General features: G+C 40.6%; 1 protein-coding gene across 2 annotated transcripts in view; it reads left to right on the top strand.

Annotated features, from left to right (window-relative positions):
- Positions 1-24596, top strand: part of EML6 (EMAP like 6) — a 320217-nt gene that overhangs the window by 258399 nt on the left and 37222 nt on the right. Inside the window, exons 26-28 of one of the 2 annotated variants that reach the window (XM_060309467.1) lie at positions 450-626; positions 11037-11238; positions 11337-11478. In XM_060309467.1, coding sequence (XP_060165450.1) covers positions 450-626; positions 11037-11238; positions 11337-11478 — 521 coding nt within the window. The remainder of the gene's footprint in view (positions 1-449; positions 627-11036; positions 11239-11336; positions 11479-24596) is intronic. The other variant, XM_060309466.1, reaches the window with a different exon arrangement.

Here is a 24596-nt window from a genome sequence, read left to right as displayed (position 1 = left end):
GGACAACCTGGGGAGGTGGTGCTACTGGCATCCAGTAGGTAGAGGACAGGGATGCTGCTAAAAAGGACAGCCCCTGACAATGAAGAATTATCCCTCCTAAAATGTCAATTTTTATGCTGAGAAACCCTGATCTAGCTTATGGCATATACAATGATAAATGTCTAGGTAAGAACTAAAAACCTTTGGTATTGTCAGGTGTCCATAATTCCAACATGTTCACTTTATCTAGGGGAACATATATGGAGGTTTGACTACAGTGTTATTGAGACAATGCATATACCACTTTAAAAATGCAGCTGAGAATTTAGGCACCGCAGCATACAACAAATGCCTGGTGTTGGCAAAGTCATAATTTAGAACTATTCAGCCTTCATTTGTTTCTTTTAAATAAAACAAAAAGATCTCTAGGTTTTACGAAAATATATTAATTTTCCTTCCTTCTTTTCAAGATTGAGAAGATAGAGTGGGACGCTTGGACCTGTGTTCTGGGGCCCACCTGTGAGGGCATCTGGCCAGTGCACAGTGATGTGACTGATGTGAATGCTGCCAGTCTCACCAAAGACCATTCCCTCTTAGCCACAGGAGATGATTTTGGTTTTGTTAAGCTTTTTTCATATCCTGTCAAGGTAATATTGCATGTTTATTATATATACTTGCTCAGTCTCATTAATAACCCCAAATCTATCTGTTCTATCGAAGTGGATTTTTAAATATTGAAGGAATAAGCAATCAGTAGTGTAATCTACAGTATCATGGTTATTTACGCTGTATAGAAAGCTTTGTGACATTATGTTTACTAGTTTGAGTCAGAGTCTCGTGGAGTAGAATTCCTCCTTGAAAGGCCGTCAGTGGACATCAAATCCAGCATCTCACAAACTGCATAGTAAGATTTTTCTCTACATCTTGGACTGATGTCTTTACTAGCATACTTCTAGAGATGAAGAACTTACTACCACACAAAGCAGCCCAATTCATTTGTTAATTGCTCCATTGTTAAAATGCTTTGCTCTATATTGAGCTGAATTTTTTCCTTCAGCCAAAGTTCTGCCTTCTGAATCATTGTTGAATGAGTCCAGTCTTCTGACAGCCTTTTCTCCAGTCTAAACGTCTCCAATTCCTTCAGCCACTTCCCAAGTGACATGGTGTCTAGCTCCCTCCTCCCTCTAAGCATAATCCATTTTATCAAGTCCATTGACAAATTTTTTCTGTTTCTTCTTCTTTCAGTTTTATTGAGATATAACTGACATATAACACTGTGTAAGTTTAAGGTTACAGCATAATGATTTGTCGTATACACCTCATGAAATGATTATCACAAAAAGTTTAGTGAACGTCTATCATCTAATACAGATACAAAACAACAGAAAAAGAAGAAAAAATTTTTTTCCTTGTGATGAGAACTCTTAGGATTTACTTTCTTAACGACTTTCATTATATCATACAGCAGAGTTAGCTGTAGTCATCATGTTGTACATTATGTCCCTAGTACTTATTTATCTTATAACTGGAAGTCTGTACCTATTGACTGCCTTCGTCCAATCCCCACACACATACCCCCTCACCTCTGGTAACTACAAATGTGATCTCTTTTTCCATGAGTTTGTATATTTGCTTGTTTGTTTGTTTTGAAGTATAATTGACCTAAAACACTGTGTTTGTTCAGATATTACATTATTATTGACTGTATTCCCCACTCTGTACGTTTCATCCCCCTGACTCATTTATTTTGTAACTGGAAGTTTGTGACTCTTCATCTCCCTTGCCCATTTCAATTCCATTTTAAACCGTCTCATCTAAAACCAGATTCAGGTCCATCCAGGTTGCTGCAAATGGCAGTATTTCATTCTTCTTAATGGCTGAATAATATTCCATTGTATACATGTGCCACATCTTCTTCACCCATTCATCTGTCAGTGGACATTTAGGTTGCTTCCATGTCCTGGCTATTGTAAACAGCACTGCAATGAATATTGGGGTGCATGTATCCTTTCAAACCATGTTTTTCTCTGGATATATGCCCAGGAGTAGGATTGCTAGATCATATGGTAGCTCTATTTTTAATTTCTTAAGGAACCTCCATAGTGGCTGTACACCTGAAAGTAGCACAACGTAGTTAATCAACTATACTCCAATATAAAATAAAAATAAAAAAAATAAAACCAAATTTGGTGATTCAGATGCAATCTGACCAGCTCAGGGTACAGTAGGACTCATCTTCTTCTTTTGATTTTATTTTTGCATTAAAACAAACTTAAGATGGCATCAACTCTTTTGGCTGCCATACCACACAACTGAATCGTAGATGTTATTCCCCCAAATGTTAAGGTTATCCCCTATCTTGGACTTATACAATTGATTTTCTAAAATCTGAGTAAGTACAGAACTTTGTATTTGTACCAAATAAGATATATCTTATTTATTTTTCCTAGTTCCAGCCTGTCAACATCTTTGAAATACCTTTTCAAAATATTTGCTTTCCCTTCCAGCATCCTCTGATTTCACAAGTGTGAGTTCCAAATCATGGAAAGAAAAAGAAAGAACTAAACACCACCACCACCAAGAGCCCCCATTCATTTTGGCATTCTATTCATTAATGTACACATATCAGTAACAGACATTTAAATCTGTCTGACCATGTCCTCATGGAGATCACATTTCTGTCTCTAATCCAGCAAGACATCATTAAAACTTAGATGTCCTGCTGAAAGCCAGATTGTGTTGCTGGTATCCCTAATCTCTCCTAATACACCAACCAATAAAAGATAAGCAGTTAGTTCACAGTGAACCCCTGTTGCTGCCTAGTCATCATTACTTCCTTTTCCAAGTGCTTATCAACCTTGTGTGTAATAATTCACCCTAGAATTTTCCAGGGATTGCATCAACTCATGAATCAGTATTTGCCAGAGTCTACTTGTTTTCCCTTTTGGATACAGGAACCTATTTTTTTGGATGCCGCCTCTCCTGGTTTCTAAACTCTCAGCTATTACTGACCTTATTTCTATGGTCACATTTAAACGTGTCTGTACTCAAGGGCAGGAGCTCTCTTTGGCCCTTTCTGGTTTGAAGAGCGTTCCCTTTAATAGAGGACATCATTAAATGCTAAACATGCTTTCTGTTCATATTAAACCATCTGATGTAAGAAGTGTTCCTAACTTTTCTCTCTTTTTCTTCTAGCCCTAAGTACATCCTTTTTTTTTTATTTCCAATAGTTCACTTTATATTTTTAAAATAATTTTTTAACATCTTTATTGAAGTATAATTGCTTTACAATGTTGTGTTAGTTTCTGCTGTATAACAAAGTGAATCAGCTATACATATACATATATCCCCATATCCCCTCCCTCTTGCGTCTCCCCCGCATCCCACCCCTCTAGGTGGTCACAAAGCACCGAGCTGATCTCCCTGTGCTATGCAGCTGCTTCCCACTAGCTATCTGTTTTACATTTGGTAGTGTATATATGTCAACGCTACTCTCTCACTTCGTCCCAGCTTACCCTTCCCCCTCCCCATGTCCTCAAGTCCATTCTCTACGTCTGCGTCTTTATTCCTGTCCTGCCCCTAAATTCATCAGAACCACTTTTTTTCTTTTTTTTTAGATTCCATATATATGTGTTAGCATACGGTATTTGTTTTTCTCTTTCTGACCTACTTCACTCTGTATGATAGACTCTAGGTCCATCCACCTCACTACAAATAACTCAATTTTGTTTCTTTTTATGGCTGAGTAATATTTCATTGTATATATGTGCCACATCTTTTTCATCCATTCATCTGTCGATGGACACTTAGGTTGCTTCCATGTCCTGGCTATTGTAAATAGAGCTGCAGTGAACATTGTGGTACATGTCTCTTTTTGAATTATGGTTTTCTCAGGGTATATGCCCAGTAGTGGGATTGCTGGGTCATATGGTAATTCTGTTTTTAGTTTTTTAAGGAAACTCCATACTGTTCTCCATAGTGGCTGTATCAATTTACATTCCCACCAACAGTACAAGAGGGTTCCCTTTCTCCCCACCCTCTCCAGCATTTATTGTTCGTAGATTTTTTGATGATGGCCATTCTGACCGGTGTGAGGTGATACCTCATTGTAGTTTTGATTTGCATTTCTCTAATGATTAGTGATGTTGAGCATCCTTTCATGTGTTTGTTGGCAGTCTGTATATCTTCTTTGGGGAAATGTCTATTTAGGTCTGCCCATGTTTGCATTGGGTTGATTGTTTTTTTGATATTGAGCTGTATGCGCTGCTTATATATTTTGGAGATTAATCCTTTGTTAGTTGCTTCATTTGCAAATATTTTCTCCCATTCTGAGTGTTGTCTTTTCATCTTGTTTATGGTTTCCTTTGCTGTGCAAAAGCTTTGAAGTTTCTTTAGGTCCCATTTGTTTATTTTTATTTCCATTTCTCTAGGAGGAGGATCAAAAAGGATCTTGCTGTGATTTATGTCATAGAGTGTTCTGTCTATATTTTACTCTAAGAGTTGTATAGTGTCTGGCATTACATTTAGGTCTTTAATCCATTCTGAGTTTATTTTTGTGTATGGTGTTAGGGAGTGTTCTAATTTCATTCTTTTACATGTAGCTGTCCAGTTTTCCCAGCACCACTTATTGAAGAGGCTGTCTTTTCTCCATTGTATATTCTTGCCTCCTTTATCAAAGATAAGGTGACCATATGTGCGTGGGTTTACATGTTTAAAATCCTTTTCAGTTGTCTTAGTTTTTGACTTTTGCTTTCTTGAAATGGTACTAAAGTCGTGTGTAGAAGACTTTTGTGTTCATCCCTGGTTTTTTGCTCCAGCTACCACTTCAGCCACTTTGGTTTCTTTAGATGCCTTCCTCTTTCCTTCTTCATTTGTTAGAATCTCATCAGATTATCATTTTGGGTAGCCTTTTCTAACATACACTTATGATTATGTCCAGTGTTCCCTTCATTGTCCATCCCTAATCCCAAAGCCATCTGGTAGCCTTCTCCCAATGACTCATCACTTTACTGTCACCTATCAGCCCTTCCTATTTGATAAGAACTCAGTTCTGTGTAGCAATTCCTCACTATTTCTACATTTTTTGAATCGAGACTGCTAGCAGGACAAGTCAAGAAGTTAGTGATACCCTGGTTTTAGTGGACTCAGGTTTGGGCAGGTGTTTAGATACCTGAAATCCCCACGGTACTACTGCATCTTGCTCCTGAGCTAGATTTAGTGTTGGTCTTGGGAGTTCATCATCCACATCCCCAGCCTGAGCAGGAGGGCTGTCTGTCTATCGCAGTAATTTCAAGCTGTGTTCTTCCGCCTCCCAGAGCTCCAGGAAGGCTCCTCAGGGACAACCCCAGAAAACAAGGTAGGGGCTCTGGGGCCCCACTCCTGCTCCAACCAGAGTCACTCTGTGTTTTTGTATTTTGTACATTGAGCTTCTGTGTAAGATTTTTTCCAAGATTTTGTTATAAAATTTTCAAGCATACAGGTAAGATGAAAGAATGATACAGTGAACTCCCAGAAACCCACCGCTTAGATTCTGTGGCTCATAGTAAATTGTTGACATCAGGATACTTACCCCTAACTGTTTCAACTTACATATCATTACCTAGGGTTCAATATCTTTTTAGTATTTTTTAAGTAAAATTTATGTATAGTTGAGATACACCAATTTTTTTTTTTTTTTTTTTTTTTTTGCGGTACGCGGGCCTCTCACTGTTGTGGCCTCTCCCGTTGCGGAGCACAGGCTCCGGACGCGCAGGCTCAGCGGCCATGGCTCATGGGCCCAGCCGCTCCGCGGGACGTGGGATCCTCCTGGACTGGGGCACAAACCTGTGTCCCCTGCATCGGCAGGCGGATTCCCAACCACTGCGCCACCAGGGAAGCCCCAAGATGCACCAATTTTAAGGTTCCTTTTGATGAGCCTTGACAAACATATACACCCGTATAATCCAAACACCTCTCAAGATATAGAATATTATCATCACCCCAGGAGGTTTCCTCATGCTAACTTCTGGGTCAATCCCCACCCCAACTCCACCCTCAGATGAAAAAAACGATTCCAATGTTTTTTACCATAGATTAGTTTTCCCTGTTTCAGAACTTCATATAAATGGGATGATCAATTAGGAACCATTTTGTTTCTGGCTTCTTTCACTCAGATAATGTTTCTGAGATTTCTTCATGTTGTGTGTAACAATAATCCTTTCCTTTTTTAGCTGAGTGGAATTCCATTGTGTGGATATAGCAAAGTTTGTTTATCCACACAGCTGTTGGTGAATACAGGCTTTTCCCATGTTTGATTATAATGAAGCTGCTATAAACATTTTTGGGTAAATCTCTATGGACATATATTTTCTTTCTTTTAAATAAATATATAGGAGTGGAATTTCTGGGTTATTGGGAAAAATGTGTGTTTAACTTTTTAAGAAACTGCCAGATCTTTTTCCAAAACGATTGTATCATTTTACATTTTCACCAAAAATGTAAGAGATTTCCAGTTGATAATTCAGTGTTGTCAGACTTGTAAAATTTAGCTGTCCTGAGGAGTAGATAGTGTGATCTTACTGTGTTTGTAACTTACATTTTCCTGATGACTAATCATGCTAAGCACTTTTTCGTTTGCTTATTTGTCATTTGTGAAGTGTTTGTACAAATCTTTTGTCCACTATTTCACATTGGATTGTTTCTCTTTTTATTCTTGAGTTCTACTGTGTAAGATTTGATTGAAGAAAAAATTTCATAATTTAAAAGCATTTGAAAATCACTAACCCATATAAACCACTTTGATAGTATCACTTCTCTCCTTCTTTTTTTTCCATCTGATTTTCCTGGCACTCTTTCCCTCCCAAATTCATGGACCCAGGCTGATGAACATTTCTAGCTGTACAGTCACTCCTCCAATGCTCTGTGTGTGTTGGCCACACTTCACCCTCTGTTATGGACTGAATGTTTGCATCCCTGCCAAAGTTCATATGTTGAAGCCCTAACATCCAGTGTGACTGGATATGTAGAGAGGGCATTTACAGAAGTAATTAAGGTAAAATGAGGTCATAAGTGTGGGACCCTGATCCAACAGGATTAGTGTCCTTATAAGAAGAGACACCAATGAGCTCACTCCCTCTCCCCATGCGCACTGACACTGAGGAAAGGCTAGATAGGAACTTTCTATGTGCTCAGTATAAGGGGTCCACAAGCCAGCGGGAGAGCCCACACCAGAAGCCAAATTGGCTGGCACCTTGATATTAAACTTCCCAGCCTGCAGAACCATGAGAAATAAATAGCTGTTGTTTAAGCCACCCAACATGTGGATTTTTTTTATGGCAGCCCTACCAGACTAAGACAGCATCCCATTGCAGTGTTCTAGCACTGAATACTATGTCACCAAGTCTTGGTGATGCCTATGAGACTGTATTATCATCATGTAGATCTTTGTCCAAAATTCAAGTTCCATTTGTTAGAGTCTAATGTCATGTCTTCTTCTTAACCCTTTTCCTTGTTCTCCTTTCCTATGAGTTACTAGATCTCTCTTCCAGGCATTTTTCAATCCATGACAAACGTAAGTCCCTATATATGCAGTTTTACAGTTTAAAATCTCAGTGTGAGTATTAGTCCCCTGATAATCACATTGTTTCCAGCATCTGTAAGATAGACTCTCCTTTGGGCTTCCCTGGTGGCGCAGTGGTTGAGAGTCTACCTGCTGATGCAGGGGACACGGGTTCGTGCCCTGGTCTGGGAAGATCCCACATGCCGCGGAGCGGCTGGGCCCGTGAGCCATGGCCACTGAGCCTGTGCGTCCAGAGCCTGTGCTCCACAACGGGAGAGGCCACAGCAGTGAGAGGCCCGTGTACTGAAAAAAAAAAAAAAAAGATAGACTCTCCTTTGTCAGAGCCCACCCATTTGTCCAGTACCGTCAACCACATCCCAGAAAACCTGATGCTGTCCTTTAACTCCATCCGTATAACTAGCCGATTGCTTTCCATAGCCTCCCTTCCTTTCCAGTGCTGTTCCCCTTCACTCTATCAGAGAGGTTAAGATACCACCATGTCATTTACATTTTTTATTTTATTTTTTTTTAACATCTTTATTGGAGTATAATTACTTTACAATGGTGTGTTAGTCTCTGCTTTATAACAAAGTGGATCAGCTATACATATACATATATCCCTATATCTCCTCCTTCTTGCATCTCCCACCCTCCCTATTCCACCCCTCTAGGTGGTCACAAAGCACCGAGCTGATCTCCCTGTGCTATGCGGCTACTTCCCACTAGCTATCTATTTTACATTTGGTAGTGTATATATGTCCATGCCACTATCTCACTTCGTCCCAGCCCACCCTTCCCACCCCCCATGTCCTCAAGTCCATTCTCTACTTTTACGTCTTTATTCCTATCCTGACCCTAGGTTCTTCAGCACCATTTTTTTCTTTTTTTTTTAGATTCCATATATATGTGTTAGCATACGGTATTTGTTTCTCTCTTTCTGACCTACTTCACTCTATATGACAGACTCTAGGTCCAGCCACCTCACTACAAATAACTCAGTTTCGTTTCTTTTTATGGCTGAGTAATATCCCATTGTATATATGTGCCACATCTTCTTGATCCATTCATCTGTCAATGGACACTTAGGTTGCTTCCATGTCCTGGGTATTGTAAATAGAGCTGCAGTGAACATAGTGGTACATGACTCTTTTTGAATTATGGTTTTCTCAGGGTATGTGCCCAGTAGTGGGATTGCTGGGTCGTATGGTAGCTCTATTTTTAGTTTTTTAAGGAACCTCCATACTGTTCTCCATAGTGGCTGTATCAGTTTACATTCCCATACATTTTAAAAATCCACCCTCAAGTTGTTAAGTTGCCTTCTCAGAATGTCAAAGTCTCTAGAGAGTGGTTCTTCAGAGAAGAACCTTGTACGTAAAATTTTACAGACAGAGAAACTATATGTAAAATGTTGTGAACGTGGGGAAAGGGTACATAGCTTTCATCAGATTCTCAGGAATTTCTCACCTAAAAGCAGTTAACAACCAGCACTCTGGAGACATATTCTAGATTCTCTTTTCTTTCATGACCCAATGGAAGAGGAAGGTTGTGGTAGTGAGTCCTGATGGGTGTTACAAAAATGCATAGTTTGGCGTGATGACCCAGAAAGACAGCTCATCTGACCTGCTGTGCCAGGTCTCCAGGAGACTCCGTCCATAGGCCCTCAGGGAACCACCAAACACCCTGCTCCTGGGGGAGCAGCTAGCTTCCTGGAACCTTCTAGTAACTGTGAATTCCCATTATTGTTCTGTGGAGCAGTGATCTTGTTTCCTATTCTGAGAATCTTGAATCATCTTTGTTAAACAGCTTCCATGACTTAGACCCTTTTCCTCTTTCTCTTTCTCCTGTGTGGCACTTTCTTTTGCCCTGCTACCTAACTCTGATCACTTTAGAATATTTTTAACTTCGTATTTTTCTTTTGGGTTTCTTCTGTCCTGTCTAGACGTAGGAGTATGGAGAGGCATTTCTCAAGCTCTTTCACTTTCTCCTCTTCTCAAGAGACCAGCTTACATTTGTAGTTGATAAAACGGGTCAGTTCCCGCTTCCAGGAGGAAGACCAGCAGGACACGTGGCTGTAGCCACTCTGACCGTCCTCTTTGTTTCCATGCCTTCTGGATCTCACATGGTCACACAGTTGTTTCCCTTGGAAATCCTTACTTTGCTCTGCCTATTCTCTAGCAAGTAGTGGCTCTGGAAGGCTTCCTAGAAATGCTGCCTGCCTGCTTGCTCCCCTAATCTTTCTAGACTTAGTACTCTGCCGAGGGGTGGGCACTTCCACTCTGCTGTCAGCTAGGGGTCAGCCAGATACACAGAGATCTTGACCAAGAGTATTTCAAAGTCACACACTCTCCTGCCTCTGTCTCCTGCCACGCCTCTGGGCTGGTTTCAGGTTTCCCAGCATGCCCGTCCAAAACCGTCTGGAAGCCTCTTGTCAATGATTGAATAAAGTTTTCATCTGAGACACCAGTGGCCCTCGCGTGACCTCAGAAAGTGCATGCAGCTTCCCACGTTGCATAAGGTATTCCCCGGGAGTCACTGAGAGGCTAGAAAAACTCTGCCTCTCTCAGTGGCTCCTGCTGGAGCTGTTTTTGCCAGGCTGTGGCTCGTGTGTCAAAAATGGAAGCTGGTCTCCGGTGCCAGCATGGGCTTCTCACTGCTTGTCAGGTCTGCACCGGGGTGAGCAGCTGAAGGATGAGCAACCCTCATCCTTCCCCACTGGGGTGGTGTGACCTGGGTGCCACTCTGAAGAGCTTTCAGTAGTGACTGATAAACTGGGTTCCGTTTACTTGGTTATGTTTGTTTAAAAAGGAGCTTACTTTGTTTTTTTGGTGTTTTTTAAGGTGCCATGTCAACTCGTTTATTAATTGGATTTTTCAGTTCATGTCTTTATTTTGAGGGGGGTTGATGTTGTTTGTTTTTTCCTTTTTCTTTGAGCTTACTTTGTTTTAACATCAATTACTTGAGTGTTTCCAGTGTTAGGAATTGTTTCCAGTGTCTGTGGCAGAAACTGTTGAGTTCGTTTTAAACCTTAACTTGCTGCCCCAGGATCATAAGAAGGCCCTTGCTCTTCTGTCACAGCCTGGGCTGTGGTACAAAACTCACTGTGGGGGATGACCAGGGAGACATTTCTGATCTCTAATTTCAACCAGACTTGCCATCAGGAGTTTGCACTAGAGACCTATGGAGAATGCACATTTGATACTTGAGAGGAGCAGAAACAAGCTTTTTATACTTTCTTAGGCTCCTTCCAGAAATAGGTTCTGTAGCTTGCATTTTATTCATTCCCTCACAGACTATCTGTTGAGGACCTACGAGGCAGGAAATGCTCTAGGGAAGAAAGAGAGCTAATCCCTGCCCTCGCGGAGCTTACACTCTAGAAAAATATAGGGAAATTACTACTTACATGAATCGTTTTCCTTTGTATCCAGTGGAAACTACTCTAGAGAGTAACAGGGATGAAATAGTGCAGAAACAGGAATAATGAGACTCCCAGTGGGGTCATCGCCACTTTCCGGCTTTGCAGGGCCAGCACGCAAGATTCAAGAGGTACGTGGGGCACAGTGCCCACGTCACCAACGTGAGGTGGCTGCACAACGACTCTGTGCTGCTCACGGTGGGCGGTGCCGACACGGCCCTGATGATCTGGACGAGGGAGTTTGTGGGGACCCAGGAGAGCAAGCTGGCGGACAGTGAGGAGTCAGACACTGACGCGGAGGAGGATGGAGGTGAGCCCAGTGGCTGGCGCCGGCCACGCCTTCCTCCACACCTGCTCCCGCACCACCGCAAACCAACTCTGCTCCCTTCCCGTGTCTTTCTGTTCGAGGCTATGACAGTGACGTTGCTAGAGAAAAGGCCGTCGATTACACCACCAAGATCTGTGCTGTGAGCATCAGGGAGATGGAAGGCACCAAACCACACCAGCAGATGAAAGAAGTTTCAGTGGAAGAAAGGTATGGTGTTGCCAGGTTTGCTTGCATTTATTACACTTGACAAGAAACTCGTTGAAAGCAGAGTACATTTTCTTTGCACTCAAAAGTTGCTACTTAAGCTAGTCTTTATTTATGTATATGCACAGAGTCTTAACCTGCACACAGGCTTAAGCTGAGGGAAACTGCCCACAGCCTTTAATGTGAGGAGAGGGCGGGTTACACTTTGCAGAAGTTGTTTTTGGAAAATGACTTGATTAGACATGAGATTTGGTTAGGCCAGGCTTCCCTTTGCCCAGAGAGGATGTCAGGGCAGCCCAAACCTGTCCTGAATGTGATGGCTGATGGGGGAGCATGCTGACTGGGGAGGTGGGGGGAAGGCAGGCTTCTAAGGCCTAGGAGGAATATCTGTGGATTGTGAGAAATAATCTTCCGTTCTGCCCAGAGTCTGTGCATTACACCGTATCACTTGGTGTGCCTTCTCTTATGTGTCTTCACCTGCCTAGATGTGTTCAGACGTGTCTGACCATTCCAGGCCTAACCAATTTGATTTTGTTGCTGTGGATCCTCTGTGTAGAAAGGATTTCTGGTATTATTTTGGTGTGCTTTCTGATGTGCTACTGTAAGTATTGATGAAACACTTTAGCATTTCTAAAAAACAAACAAAAACTCATAATTACTACAATTACTTGATTTACCATATTCATACTAAGGAGGATAAATATTAAATAAAAACTCTAACATCCAAAGAGAATTTCATGGATCTCAAAGATGTTTAAGAATTCTCTGTGGGCTCTTTCCACTGACATGGGTTCAGTGTTCACATGTACCCTGGTCCCATGATGTATCATTAATGCGGTTCAAGTTGTTTTTTGCATTCAGCATGGCTTTCTGCCTAATAAGTATTTACTAAATCTAATCTATCACCTTTTACTATTAGGTGGAAATTTAAATACAAAGAAATAAAATGTCATTTCTCCTCCTGCTTCAGTTTAGTGCCAGATGTTAAAATAACATAAAATAAATGGTGGGTGTGCTACAGGCAAGAAGATTGAATTGATGCAAAAAAACAAAAAAACCCTAATTCTTCCCTAGCATCTTTGTTAAATGTTACTATGAGGGTTCAGAGTTCGCTTTTAATAAAAAAAAAAAAAAAAAAAAAGATTTTTCTGCAGTAGTCTGTAAGTTATAGTTTATTTTGCTTGCGACATGGTTTTTTAGTGGCCACAAAGAGGAAATATTTTTAAAGGAACTAATTCTAAGAATAAAGAAAGAAAATTTTTTAAAAATCATATGCACCTAAGTACATGAATAAGCTTCCCACTTAAATAATCCACTCTAAAATAAACATTTGGCCTAAATTACACATTCTTTTGAAAAAAAAATACCCAACCTTTCCAGTTCCACATAACATTATGAAATGAGTTGACTTGGCTATTATTCCAAGGTTGTTTCTGGCTGCTTGCTACAACGCAGTGATTCATCATGCTGAGATTTAGACTGGCCACTAAGATATAGAAATCTAATCACATTCCTAAATCCAAACACTACAGCTAGTTTCTAACCTAAAATAAGGTTCACCTGAACCTCTCTTGGTCTTGGTGTCTCTTTGGGCAGGTCTGTAAAAATCTCATACCTGCCCAATTTAGGAAGAGGTAAGAAACGTGAAGATAGAGAGGACCCTAAGAATTTTCAGTCTTAAAATCCAGAATTTTGAAGCTCCCTCATTTTCTTCATCACACAAGGTCGTCATAGATTAGCATACACAGGATTGACTTTTTTTAATATGAAAGAAAAAATGCTTCATAGTGTTATGAGATACAGGGGTAGGCATTTCACCACTTTACTGGCATTTAAAAAAATAATTCACACCAGGGTGTGTGAGTAAAACATGCAGTGAAGAATACAGTTTTAAGATATAAATACAGGGTCCAAAGGAATAGTCAAGCCTTTTCTATACATAGCAATGTCTTCGATAACTTAAAGAAGCCTTGACAGCATCAGTTCCCAGACGGGACTGTAACCATAGAGCAGGATGCCAGCTGCACAGCATGCTGGGAGCTAAGCAGGACCACACCAGGAATGGGCGAGGGGAGAAGGAGTAGTAAGTGGTGTCTGAGTTAGCAGCCTCCATGGTCATGAGTCAGTTCCTAATCAGAACTGAAAACAAGCAGTCTCCTCCAATCCTTGTCAGTAATTTTAGGGAAGCTTGAACCTCAGAGATAGGACTGTAGGCAGCTTCCAACCTGCAAAAGAAAGGGGTGCCAGGCGAGGCAGACATTCAGAGAATTTGTGAGAAAGCAGGATGAGAGAGGGAACGTGGGGCAGGGCCAAGCCCTTGGGGTAGGGGGGACTCCAAACAATAAGTCAGGCAGACAGCTTCCCTGAGTCCTCCACCTGCGCAAAATGGGCTCCACAGATTCCAGCATGCCAGGCGTGAGAGAGAGGCAGATGCTCAGCATCTCAGACGTCAGGTGCAGGGGGCCAGGCATCAAACACCCAGGTTCTCCCTGGGAATATTCGGGACTGTCAACCTTGACACTGCTCCCTTTGACTACTTCAAGCCCTACTGACCAGGGACTGTCTTTGACCTTCCCTTCATTGTTCCCTTCTGTGTATACCTGCAGATACCTGGGTGCCTGTTCTATGTACCTGTACCGAGGCATGCACCAATAAGACTAACGGGAGACAAATACTTGAGGACCACAGGAGATATGAGCTTGGAACACCCACTCAGTGCAGGGACTTATTTTGCCTCCTACCAGTGTTTCAGGCAGTTCTACTTCTGGTTTAAATCCCTTTCCACCTTAGAACCTGTGAGATGAGTGTGGCATCTGTCGTATTGAGAACAGTGCCTTGAAGGCAGCTGCACATTATATATCAATCAGTTTTTAAGCAACTGAATCCCTACTTCCTAAAATTTATGATAGTCATAGATTGTTTCTAATTAGACTCATCTGATTTTTAAGTAGCTGGAAGGCTTTTGATTACGCTTTTTTGTATAATTCTAATACACTGTGAGTTCTTATTCTTCAGAAGCCATACGATCTTCAGTTTCAGTCTTTCAACAGGTGGGAAAGTTGAGAGAAATGTGTAATTGCTCTCAAAAGAATACTAGGCTACACCTACCAATATGCAGTCCCTTCCAGGTGCTTACCGAGCATGCTGGTCCCCCACTTCAGCTTTGCTTTAGCACGTCAGACTGTCTTGCTTCCTTGACCCAGCCACACCTGTCCAGCTAGCACCTAGCCTTGCGTGAACTCTTGGGTCATCCTGGCGCTCAGCAGCCATCTGTGGCATTTATGTGGCTGAGGAAGGTCAGGAAGTCTTTTCCATCGTCAGGAATCCACGCTTCCAGAACCTCGTCTAGTGCTCAGAATGCACGCTCGTCTTTGGTGTTCCTGTCCCAAGCAGGGAATCGGGTCTCTATTGAGTGCGCATTAGTTTGTTCCCCATAACTACTAGATTGCTTAAATTATTGTAGACCTGAAATAGAAGAAAGTAGGCTCAAAAAGTCATAAGGTTATATGGATATTTTAAATGTAACTTTTTTTTGCTTTGTTTGAATAGGAGCTTTTTCCTGTCTTTGCACCATGTTATATATTGTATTTCTAAAGACTGCATTGGATACTCTTATCTTAAACTTCAGAAATCTTTCTTTTCTGGTTTCGATTCTTGGCTCAGGCTCCCCTAGAGTTGGCTTCAAAGAATATATAAATATAAGACAACTAATATCTTAGATAGAATTTCATAAAAGTGGTAGACAGTGAAAGGAATAACCTAAGTCTTTCACACTTGGCCTAAACTCTGTGTCAGTTGTGACCCCAGCAAGAAAGAAAGATACTCTGAAAAGGAAGTAATTTGGGGAGAGCTTGATGAAGGGACTGTTAGCAAAGGTGTGGGCAGGATTAAAAGAAACAATAGGGGGGCTTCCCTGGTGGCACAGTTGTTAAGAATCCGCCTGCCAATGCAGGGGGCACGGGTTCGAGCCCTGGTCCAGGAAGATCCCACATGCCGCGGAGCAACTAAGCCCGTGCACCACAACTACTGAGCCCACGTGCCACAGCTCCTGAAGCCTGTGTGCCTAGAGCCCGTGCTCTGCAACAAGAGAAGCCACTGCAATGAGAAGCCCTTGCACTGCAACAAAGAGTAGCCCCCGCTCACCACATCTAGAGAAAGCCCACACGCAGCAACGAAGACCCAACACAGCCAAAAGATCAAATAATAAAATAAATTAAAAAAAAAAGAAAAGAAACAATAGGGATGGGGTAGCACCTTGGGGATAGTAAGTCATTACCATCCCAGGGACAGAAGGGGCAAGTGCAGGAAGCTCTTGCCAGACGTGGGGAAGGTAGCTATGGGAGCAATCCACCTTACAGGAGCTGAGACCTGACCGGGAGGGTTGAAGGTAACTAACGTGAGTCCCAGCAAGGAGGTACTGAAGGAATAGATGCCTCAATTGCATTCTCCTCTCACTCACTAATCTTCTACTGGTGCCTCTCTTTAGCTGAATCCAGTCAGAACCTGAAGGGCAAGACAGTCCATTGAAAGAGTCCACAACAGCCCAGCCATGGAGGGCACAGAACAGGAGAGAAAGGTGGAGGGTAGATTTTGGAGGGGCACATGGAAAATATCGGCTCATTCTTAAATTTTTTTCCTAATGGAAACTGGTGTTATTATCACAGAAGAGAACTTCAGGCCATTTTAATATTGAACAGTAATTACTATCCTTTATAAATGCCTTTGAATATGTAAAGGTGTTTATCACCTAATATTATAACTGTATCTATACAATCAAAGATGCCAGTAAATACAGCCAAATCAATATCAAGAATTATTAGAGACACTTAAAACTTTACCTAATTTAAGTGGGACAGTCTTTTTTTTTTTTTAACATCTTTATTGGGGTATAATTGCTTTACAATGGTGTGTTAGTTTCTGCTTTATAACAAAGTGAATCAGTTATACATATACATATAAGTGGGACAGTCTTGATGAGCCATAGTTTTTACACCACTGTCTAGGAGTGCCTCAAGAATCAACTCATAAAAGATGAGAATTATAAAATCAATATTTTATAAAATCAGTATTTTGTAGTCACATTGCATTTTTATATTCCACAGTATCTTTTTTTGCATTATTTTATTTATTTTTTTAATAGATCTTTATTGGAGTGTAATTGCTTCACAATACTGTTTTAGTTTCTGTTGTACAACAAAGCGAAACAGCCATATGCACACGCATGTCCCCATATCTGCTCCCTCTTGAGCCTCCCTCCCATCCTCCCTATCCCACCCCTCTAGGTCATCACGCAGAACACCAAGCCAATCTCCCTGCGCTATGCTGCTGCTTCCCACCAGCCAACTATTTTACACTCGGTAGTGTATGTATGTCGTTGCTACTCTCACTTTGCTCCAGCTTTCCCCTCCCACCCCAAGTCCTCAAGTCCATTCTCTATGTCTGCCTCTTTATTCCTGCCCTGAAACTAGATTCATCAGTACCATTTTTTTTTTTGGTTCCATATATATGCGTTAATGTGCGGTATTTGTTTTTCTCTTTCTGACTTACTTCACTCTGTATGACAGACTAGGTCCATCCACCTCACTACAAATAACTCAATTTTGTTTCTTTTTCTGGCTGAGTAATATTCCATTGTATATATGTGCCACATCGTTATCCATTCATCTGTCAGTGGACATTTAGGTTGGTTCCATGTCCTTGCTATTGCAAATAGTGCTGCAATGAACATTGTGGTACATGTCTCTTTTTGAATTATGGTTTTCTCAGGGTATATGCCCAGTAGTGGGATTGCTGGGTCATATGGTAGTTCTATTTTTAGTTTTTTAAGGAACCCACATACTGTTTTCCATAGTGGTTGTATCAATTTACATTCCCACCAGCAGTGCAGAAGGGTTCCCTTTTCACCACACCCTTTCCAGCATTTATTGTTTCTAGCTTTTTTGATAATGGCCATTCTGACTGGTGTGAGGTGATACCTCATTGTAGTTTTGATTTGCATTTCTCTAATAATTAGTGATGTTGAGCATCTTTTCATGTGCCTCTTGGCCATCTGTATGTCTTCCTTGGTGAAATGTCTATTTAGGTCTTCCGCCCATTTTTTAACTGGATTTTTTGTTTTTTGATGTTGAGCTCCATGAGCTGTTTGTATATTTTGGAGATTAATCCTTTGTCTGTTGTTTCATTTGCAAATATTTTCTCCCATTCTGAGGATTGTCTTTTCGTCTTGTTTATGGTTTCCTTTGCTGTGCAAAAGCTTTTAAGTTTAATTAAGTCCCATTTGTTTATTTTTGTTTTTATTTCCGTTACTCTAGGAGGTTCCACAGTATCTTTAAAAATAGTGTTTAAACATCTTTCGTCCATCTCCAGAGATTTGTATTTTCACATTAAGACAAAAAAACAGAAGTTAGAAATTTAAAACTATAGAAATGTTTGGTACCAATATCCGTTTTCTTGTATGGATCAAAATACCATGCAACCCCAGTTTTGCCTCCTGTGGTAACTGGGTGATGACCACAGAAATGAATCACAAAAGCATTTTCTTAATTTCTAGATAGGATCTAATAATAACTCCAAATGTGGGATATGGTCTTTTATTAAAATCCAAATATGCGGCTCCCCTGGTGGCACAGTGGTTAGGAATCCACCTGCTAATGCAGAGGACACAGGTTCGAGCCCTGGTCCAGGAAGATCCCACATGCCACAGAGCAACTAAGCCTGTGTGCCACAACTACTGAGCCTGCACTCTAGAGCCCGTGAGCCACAACTACTGAGCCTGTGTGTCACAACTACTGAAGCCTGTGTGCCTAGAGTCCGTGCTCCACAACAAGAGAAGCCATTTCAATGAGAAGCCCACGCACTGCAATGAAGAGTAGCCCTCGCTCACCACAACTAGATAAAGCCCATGGGACAACGAAGACCCAACACAGGCAAAAATAAAATAAATAAAAATTAAAAAATAATTTCAAAAAAACATTAATTAAAAAAAAATCCAAATATACTGACCAGCCATTAATCTTCCTAGTTGCACCTGGTGGGGCCATGTTCCCACCTCCTCCTCACCTAACTGCTTAGATTAACCATCTGCATGGGGAACAGTAATAATGGAGATTTTTATTTAATATATTCAGTTGGAACCTGTATTCAGACAGAACTCCAACTTTATGATAAAAGATACAAAATAAATACAAATTGAACTATTTTTATGGAAATTGGCATTAAAGTATTCACTAATTTTTATTTTTCTAAGTGGATGTAATAGTTAGCTTAGGGATTATTTTCTCAGTGCACCTGAGTCAGCAGTCTGTATTTTTTCAGGGTCCTTTATGAACAAGTGCTGAGGCTTGCAGCTTCGGGCTCTCTGTCCAGGGATGAATAAAAGAATGTGGGACTTAACCCTTTCTGTTTCTACACCGTCTTTATAACATTGTCTTGCGTGTTATAGCATTTTCCACCTTTTATGAAAAGAATGAGAGGTTCAAACCCTCCACCCCTGTTTTCTCACCTTAGAAGCTGCATAACTGACAGTCACAAATCACAAATCAAAATACCAAGCTAGGGCTTCCCTGGTGGCGCAGTGGTTGAGAGTCCACCTGCCGATGCAGGGGACACGGGTTTGTGCCCCGATCCGGGAAGATCCCACATGCCGTGGAGTGGCTGGGCCCGTGAGCCATGGCCGCTGAGCCTGCGCGTCCGGAGCCTGTGCTCAGCAACGGGTGAGGCCACAACAGTGAGAGGCCCGCGTACCGCAAAAAAAAAATAAATAAATAAACAAGCTAAAGCATATTTATTTCTTCCCTCAGAAAGGCTTTGGGCTTCCTGCTAGCCTCTACTGTTTATCTCAGACTGGCAAGGTCACCTCTCTCTTAAAAAAAAATTCTGAGTTAGAAAAGTTAGCTTTTAACATTTAAATTGTATTGTCTTAGCACCTGTTTGATGTAGTTTACTTGTAAATTATGGGTAACTCTAGTAATTGTGTGTGTGTGTGTATACCACAACTTCTTTGTCCATTTCATTCATTGATGGGCACTTACGTTGTTTCCATGTCTTGGCTATTGTAAATAATGCTACTGTGCATATAGGGGTACAGATATATTTTCGAGTTAGTGTTTTTCATTTCCTTTGGATATAGTCCAGAAGTGTAATTGCTGGATCATATGGTAGTTCTATTTTTAATTTTTTGAGGCTCCTCCATACTTTTTTCCATAGTGGCTGCACCAATTTACATTCCCACCAACAGTGCACAAGGGATCCCTTTTCTTCACATCCATGCCAGCATTTGTTATCTCTTGTCTTTTTGATGATGGGCATTCTAACAGGAATGAATTGATACCTCATTATGGTTTTAATTTGTATTTCCCTAATGACTAGTGATGTTGAGCATATTTTCATATACCTGTTGGCCTTTCATATATCTTCTTTGGAGAAATGTCTATTCAGGTCCTTTGCCCATTTTTTAATGGGGTTATTTGGTTTTTTGTTATTGAGTTGTATGAGTTTTTAAATATATTTTGGATATTAACCCCTTGTCAATATATGGTTTGCAAATATTTTTCCCATTCCATAGATTGTCTCTTCACTTTGTTGATGATTTCCTTTACTGTGCAGAAGCTTTTTAGTTTAATGTAGTCTGCTTGCTTATTTTTTATTTTGTTTCTTGCCCTTTAGGTGTTGTATCCAAAAAATCATTACCAAGGTTTATATCAAAGAGCTTTGTTCTTATGTCTTCTTCTAAGAGTTTCATGGTTTCAGGTCTTACATTTAAATGTCTTTAATCCATTTGGAGTTAATTTTTGTGAGTGGTGTAAGTTATGGGTCTGGTTTCATTCTTTTACATGTGACTATCCAGTTATCCCAGAACCATTTATTGAAGACACTGTCTTTTCTCTGTTGAGTATTCTTGGCTCCCTTGTCAAATGTTAGTTTATTGTACATGCTTGGGTTTATATCTGGTCTCTTGATTCTGTTCCATTGGTCTATTTGTCTGCTTTTATATTGATACCATACTGTTTTGATGACTATAGCTTTATAGTATAGCTTGAAGTCAGGAAGTGTGATGCCTCCTGCTTTGTTCTTCTTTCTGAGGATTTCTTTGACTATTCAGGGTCTTTTGTCGTTCTGGATAAATTTTAAGAGTGTTTGTTCTACTTCTGTTAAAAAATGCCATTGGAATCTTTTTTTTAATATGTTTTTATTTATTTATTTATTTATTTATTTATTGTTGGCTGTGTTGAGGCTTCGTTGCTGCATGTGGGCTTTCTCTAGTTGCAGTGAGCAGGAGCTTCTCTTCATTGTGGTGCATGGACTTCTCATTGCGGTGGCTTCTATTGTTGTGGAGCACAGGCTCTAGGCACACAGGCTTCAGTAGTTGTGGCACATGGGCTCAATAGTTGTGGCTCATGGGCTGTAGCGTGCAGGCTCAGTAGTCATGGCATAGGGGCTTAGTTACTCTGCAGCATTAGGGATCTTCCTGGACCAGGGCTCAAACCCGTGTCCCCTGCATTCACAGGCAGATTCTTAACCACTGTGCCACAAGGGAAGTCCCACCATTGGAATCTTGATAGAGATTGCATTTAATCTATAGATGGCTTTTGTAGTATTGACAATTTAACAATACTCTTCTAATGCATGAACATGAGATACCTTTCCATTTATTTGCCTCTTCCTCAATTTCTTTTATCAATGTCTTATAGTTTTCAGAGTAGAGATCTTTCACCTCCATAGTTAAATTTATTCCTGAATATTTTGTTCTTGATGCTCTTGTAAATGTGGTTGATTTCTTTATTCCTTTTTCTGAAAGTTTGTTGTTAGTTTATAGAAACACTACTGATTTTTCTGTGTTAATTTGTATCATATAACTTTACTGAAATCATTGATTAGATTTAACAGGTTTATGGTTGTCTTTAGGATTTTCTGTATGTAAAATCATGTCATCTGAATATAGAGACAATTTTATTCTTCCTTTCCAATTCTGATACTTTTATTTCTTTTTCTTGCCTGATTACTCTAGCTAGGACTTCCAGTACTATGTTGAATAGTGTGGCACATTTGTCTTGTTCCTGATGTTAGAGGAAAAACTTTTAACCTTTCACCATTAAGTATGATATTAGCTATAGGCCTGTCTTATATGGCCTTTATTTTGCTGAGATATGTTCCTTCTATTCCTAATTTGTTAATAGTTTTTATCATGAATGGATGTTGAATTTTGTAAAATGCTTTTTCCACGTCTGTTGAGATTATCATATATTTCTTTTCTTTCATTCTGTGAATATGATATATCACACTGATTGATTTGCATATGTTGAACCATCCTTGCATCCCCAGGATAAATCCCACTTGATCATGGTGAATGATTCTTTTAATGTGCTGCTGAATTCGGTTTGCTAGTATGTGATTGAGAACTTTTACATCTGTATCCATCAGAGATATTGGCCTATACTTTTCTAGTAATGTCCTTTTCTGTTTTTGGTATCAGGATAATGCTGGTCTCGTAAAATGAGTTTGGGAGTGTTCCCTCCTCTTCAGTTTTTTGGAAAAGTTTGAGAAGGATTGGTGTTAATTCCTCTTTAAATGTTTGGTAGAATTTACCAGTGAAGCCTTCTAATTCTGGGCTTTTCTTCAGTGAGATAGTACACATATTTTAAAGTAGAAATCGTCACATTTAAAAATTTTAATTTGAAATCAGTCTCCATCTTGGCCATTTTTTAAAGCAAAAGTTAGTTAATGACAGTTTTATATCAACTTTATTATTACTACCATTACCTCCCCAACATTTGAAACCTTTCACATCTTTCCATTTCCCTTGTTTTTTTGTTCTGGAATCTCTGACTTTTACAAAAAGAGTTGGCTCAGTGAGAGTCAAAGCAAAATTTAGCTGCCCTTGGTTTTTCTCTTATATCTAAAACCTCAATAGATATCCAGTGTTTACCTGGAAAGTGGCTGACTGCATTCTGGCAAGGGCTTCAGGCAATCAGATGTGGGATTGGTGGACTCCCCTGGTGGTCTGGTGGTTAAGACTCTGAGCTTCCACTGCACGGGTCGCTGTTTGATCCCTAAACCAGGGATCAGGGAAGTTCTGCATGCCGTGGGTGACAGCCAAAAAAAACAAGTGGGATGTGGGATTGGTGTCAGAAGTGGGATCAATGCCACTTCTTTTTTAATCCTGTTGGTTGGAGGTCTGAGGATTGCCTTAAGAGTTGAACAATCACAGGCCTTTGTTGTTTACCAGATTAGGAGATTCTTCTTAACCCCTCTCCTCAAACTAGGATGTCAACTCTGTGAAAGCAAAATTTCTGATATACTACTTTATCTCCAAATTTGATAACAGTGCCAGCACTCCATAAATATTTGTTGAATGAATGAATAAACTCCTTAACAACAAGATTTAGGTTGATTTCCAGTTGATTTCCAACTGACACCCATGGATTAGATATCAAAGTCTAAGATCTTGTCAGCATCTTGTCTTTACATTCATAATGCAGTTTGGAAATTTCTCTCTCTAAGTAGTGGACACCCCTGGCCCCTTCCAGCCCTCAGGTTAAAGGATTCTGCCTTTAGGCAATTTCAAACACCAGCCTTAAGTGGAGAGACCCTTACTCCTAAGCTACATCTCTGTGGCATTGAGGGTCATTGTCTCCTTTGGCAGGCAGAATATGACAGTGAGTGTTTAGGAGGGAATCTAGGGGATCAGGCAACTTCTCTGCTCAGTCATATATTCCACAAGTTTCCTTTCATATGGTTGAATGAGCAGTGCCTGCAACAGTTCCCATGGACAGGGACTCATCCCCAGGCACCAGGGGCCCCTTGCAATATTCACCATTTGGCTGTCAGCATCTCATTATCTTTCAGTAACCCCTACTTGTGGATTTGCAGGCAGATCAGGATCCTGAAGGGTGATCTTTGTCCTCCCCCTCCCTCTAGTGCCTCACTCTGGGGAGGGTGGTTTGAGCACCCCCAGACATGTATTGAAGGTGGGGGGGGAGGTTGTGTCCTGAGTGGAATCCTTCTCCTAATCCTCCATGGTGAGGGGATGGGAAAAGAATGTTTTCCACTCCACAGACTGCCTTCCCCCACAAGGCAACCTCACCCTTCATCCATTTCAGCTAGCCAGTGTGAGGAAACACTGAGGTGGCAGTGCCAGAACTATTCTTAGCAGGGGATTATAAAGAAGGAATCTGTGAATACTCTTACATTAATCTTTCAGTCCCTCTGGTACATATTTACTCTCAGTCTAGGCCATATGTTCCTTAGGAAACCAAGAAGCTTTTACGAACAAAGATTAGAAGCAGATTCTGAGCCTTCTATAAATGGTGGCCCCCTCATCTCTGAATTGACAGGTCCTAGCACCAAATGACCTCAAAACAGAGTGGTCTAGCACTAGGGATTTCCAAACTTTTTCTTAAACCATGCTTATGGCTGAGTGGGGAAGGCTCTAAAGCTTATCTACTTCTATTATCTCATATCCTTTCCAAATCAATTTGTATAGATTTGTGAACTTAAACAAAAAGAAAATCCTATGAAGTAAACTGTACATCATGTTTAGGGGGGTTGGTTTGCTTTAGATTTGTGGTTTTTGTTTCAGCCCCAAATTAATAGCTGCCTTGAATCCTTAGTTCCTTAATACATGGGTCCATGGTATCAAGCTAGTTAAAGTTCCACTGAATTATAAACTTCGTCTATGCGACTCTCAGTTTATCAAGGGTCAGTCCTGTGCCTATCATGGTCACCACCATGTGCCTCACACAGTGCCTTGTACGTAGTGAACAGATATTTCTTCAGCGAGTAGATGAATGGACACATTTACTTAGCCTGCTTCTCTGCATATTTAAGTAAATTAATCTGTCCTCAAAATGGTCTGCAAATCTGTTTTTTGTCAGCAAACCACTTTTACCTTTGTTTTGTTAGCACCGATGGGTGGTCTTACTTTTGTGGTGAAAGGTGTGACCCATGTAGAACTGAATGATGCCCCATCTTGCCATGGAACTGCTCTTGGTTAAATGATTTTTTATCTTCATACCCTCCATCCATTAGGAATTAAATGTTTATTTGGTTTAAATCTATTACAATAACCCGAGGCAAAAAGAACTGAAAAGTTCTTTTTACAGACAAAGCTTCTTAGTCAGCAGATTTACAATGAAACA

This window comes from Globicephala melas, chromosome 12, assembly GCF_963455315.2.
Source record: "Globicephala melas chromosome 12, mGloMel1.2, whole genome shotgun sequence".
Classification (NCBI taxonomy): Eukaryota; Metazoa; Chordata; class Mammalia; order Artiodactyla; family Delphinidae; genus Globicephala; species Globicephala melas.
Note: the sequence above shows the minus strand (reverse complement) of the source record. Positions and strands in the feature narration are given on the sequence as shown.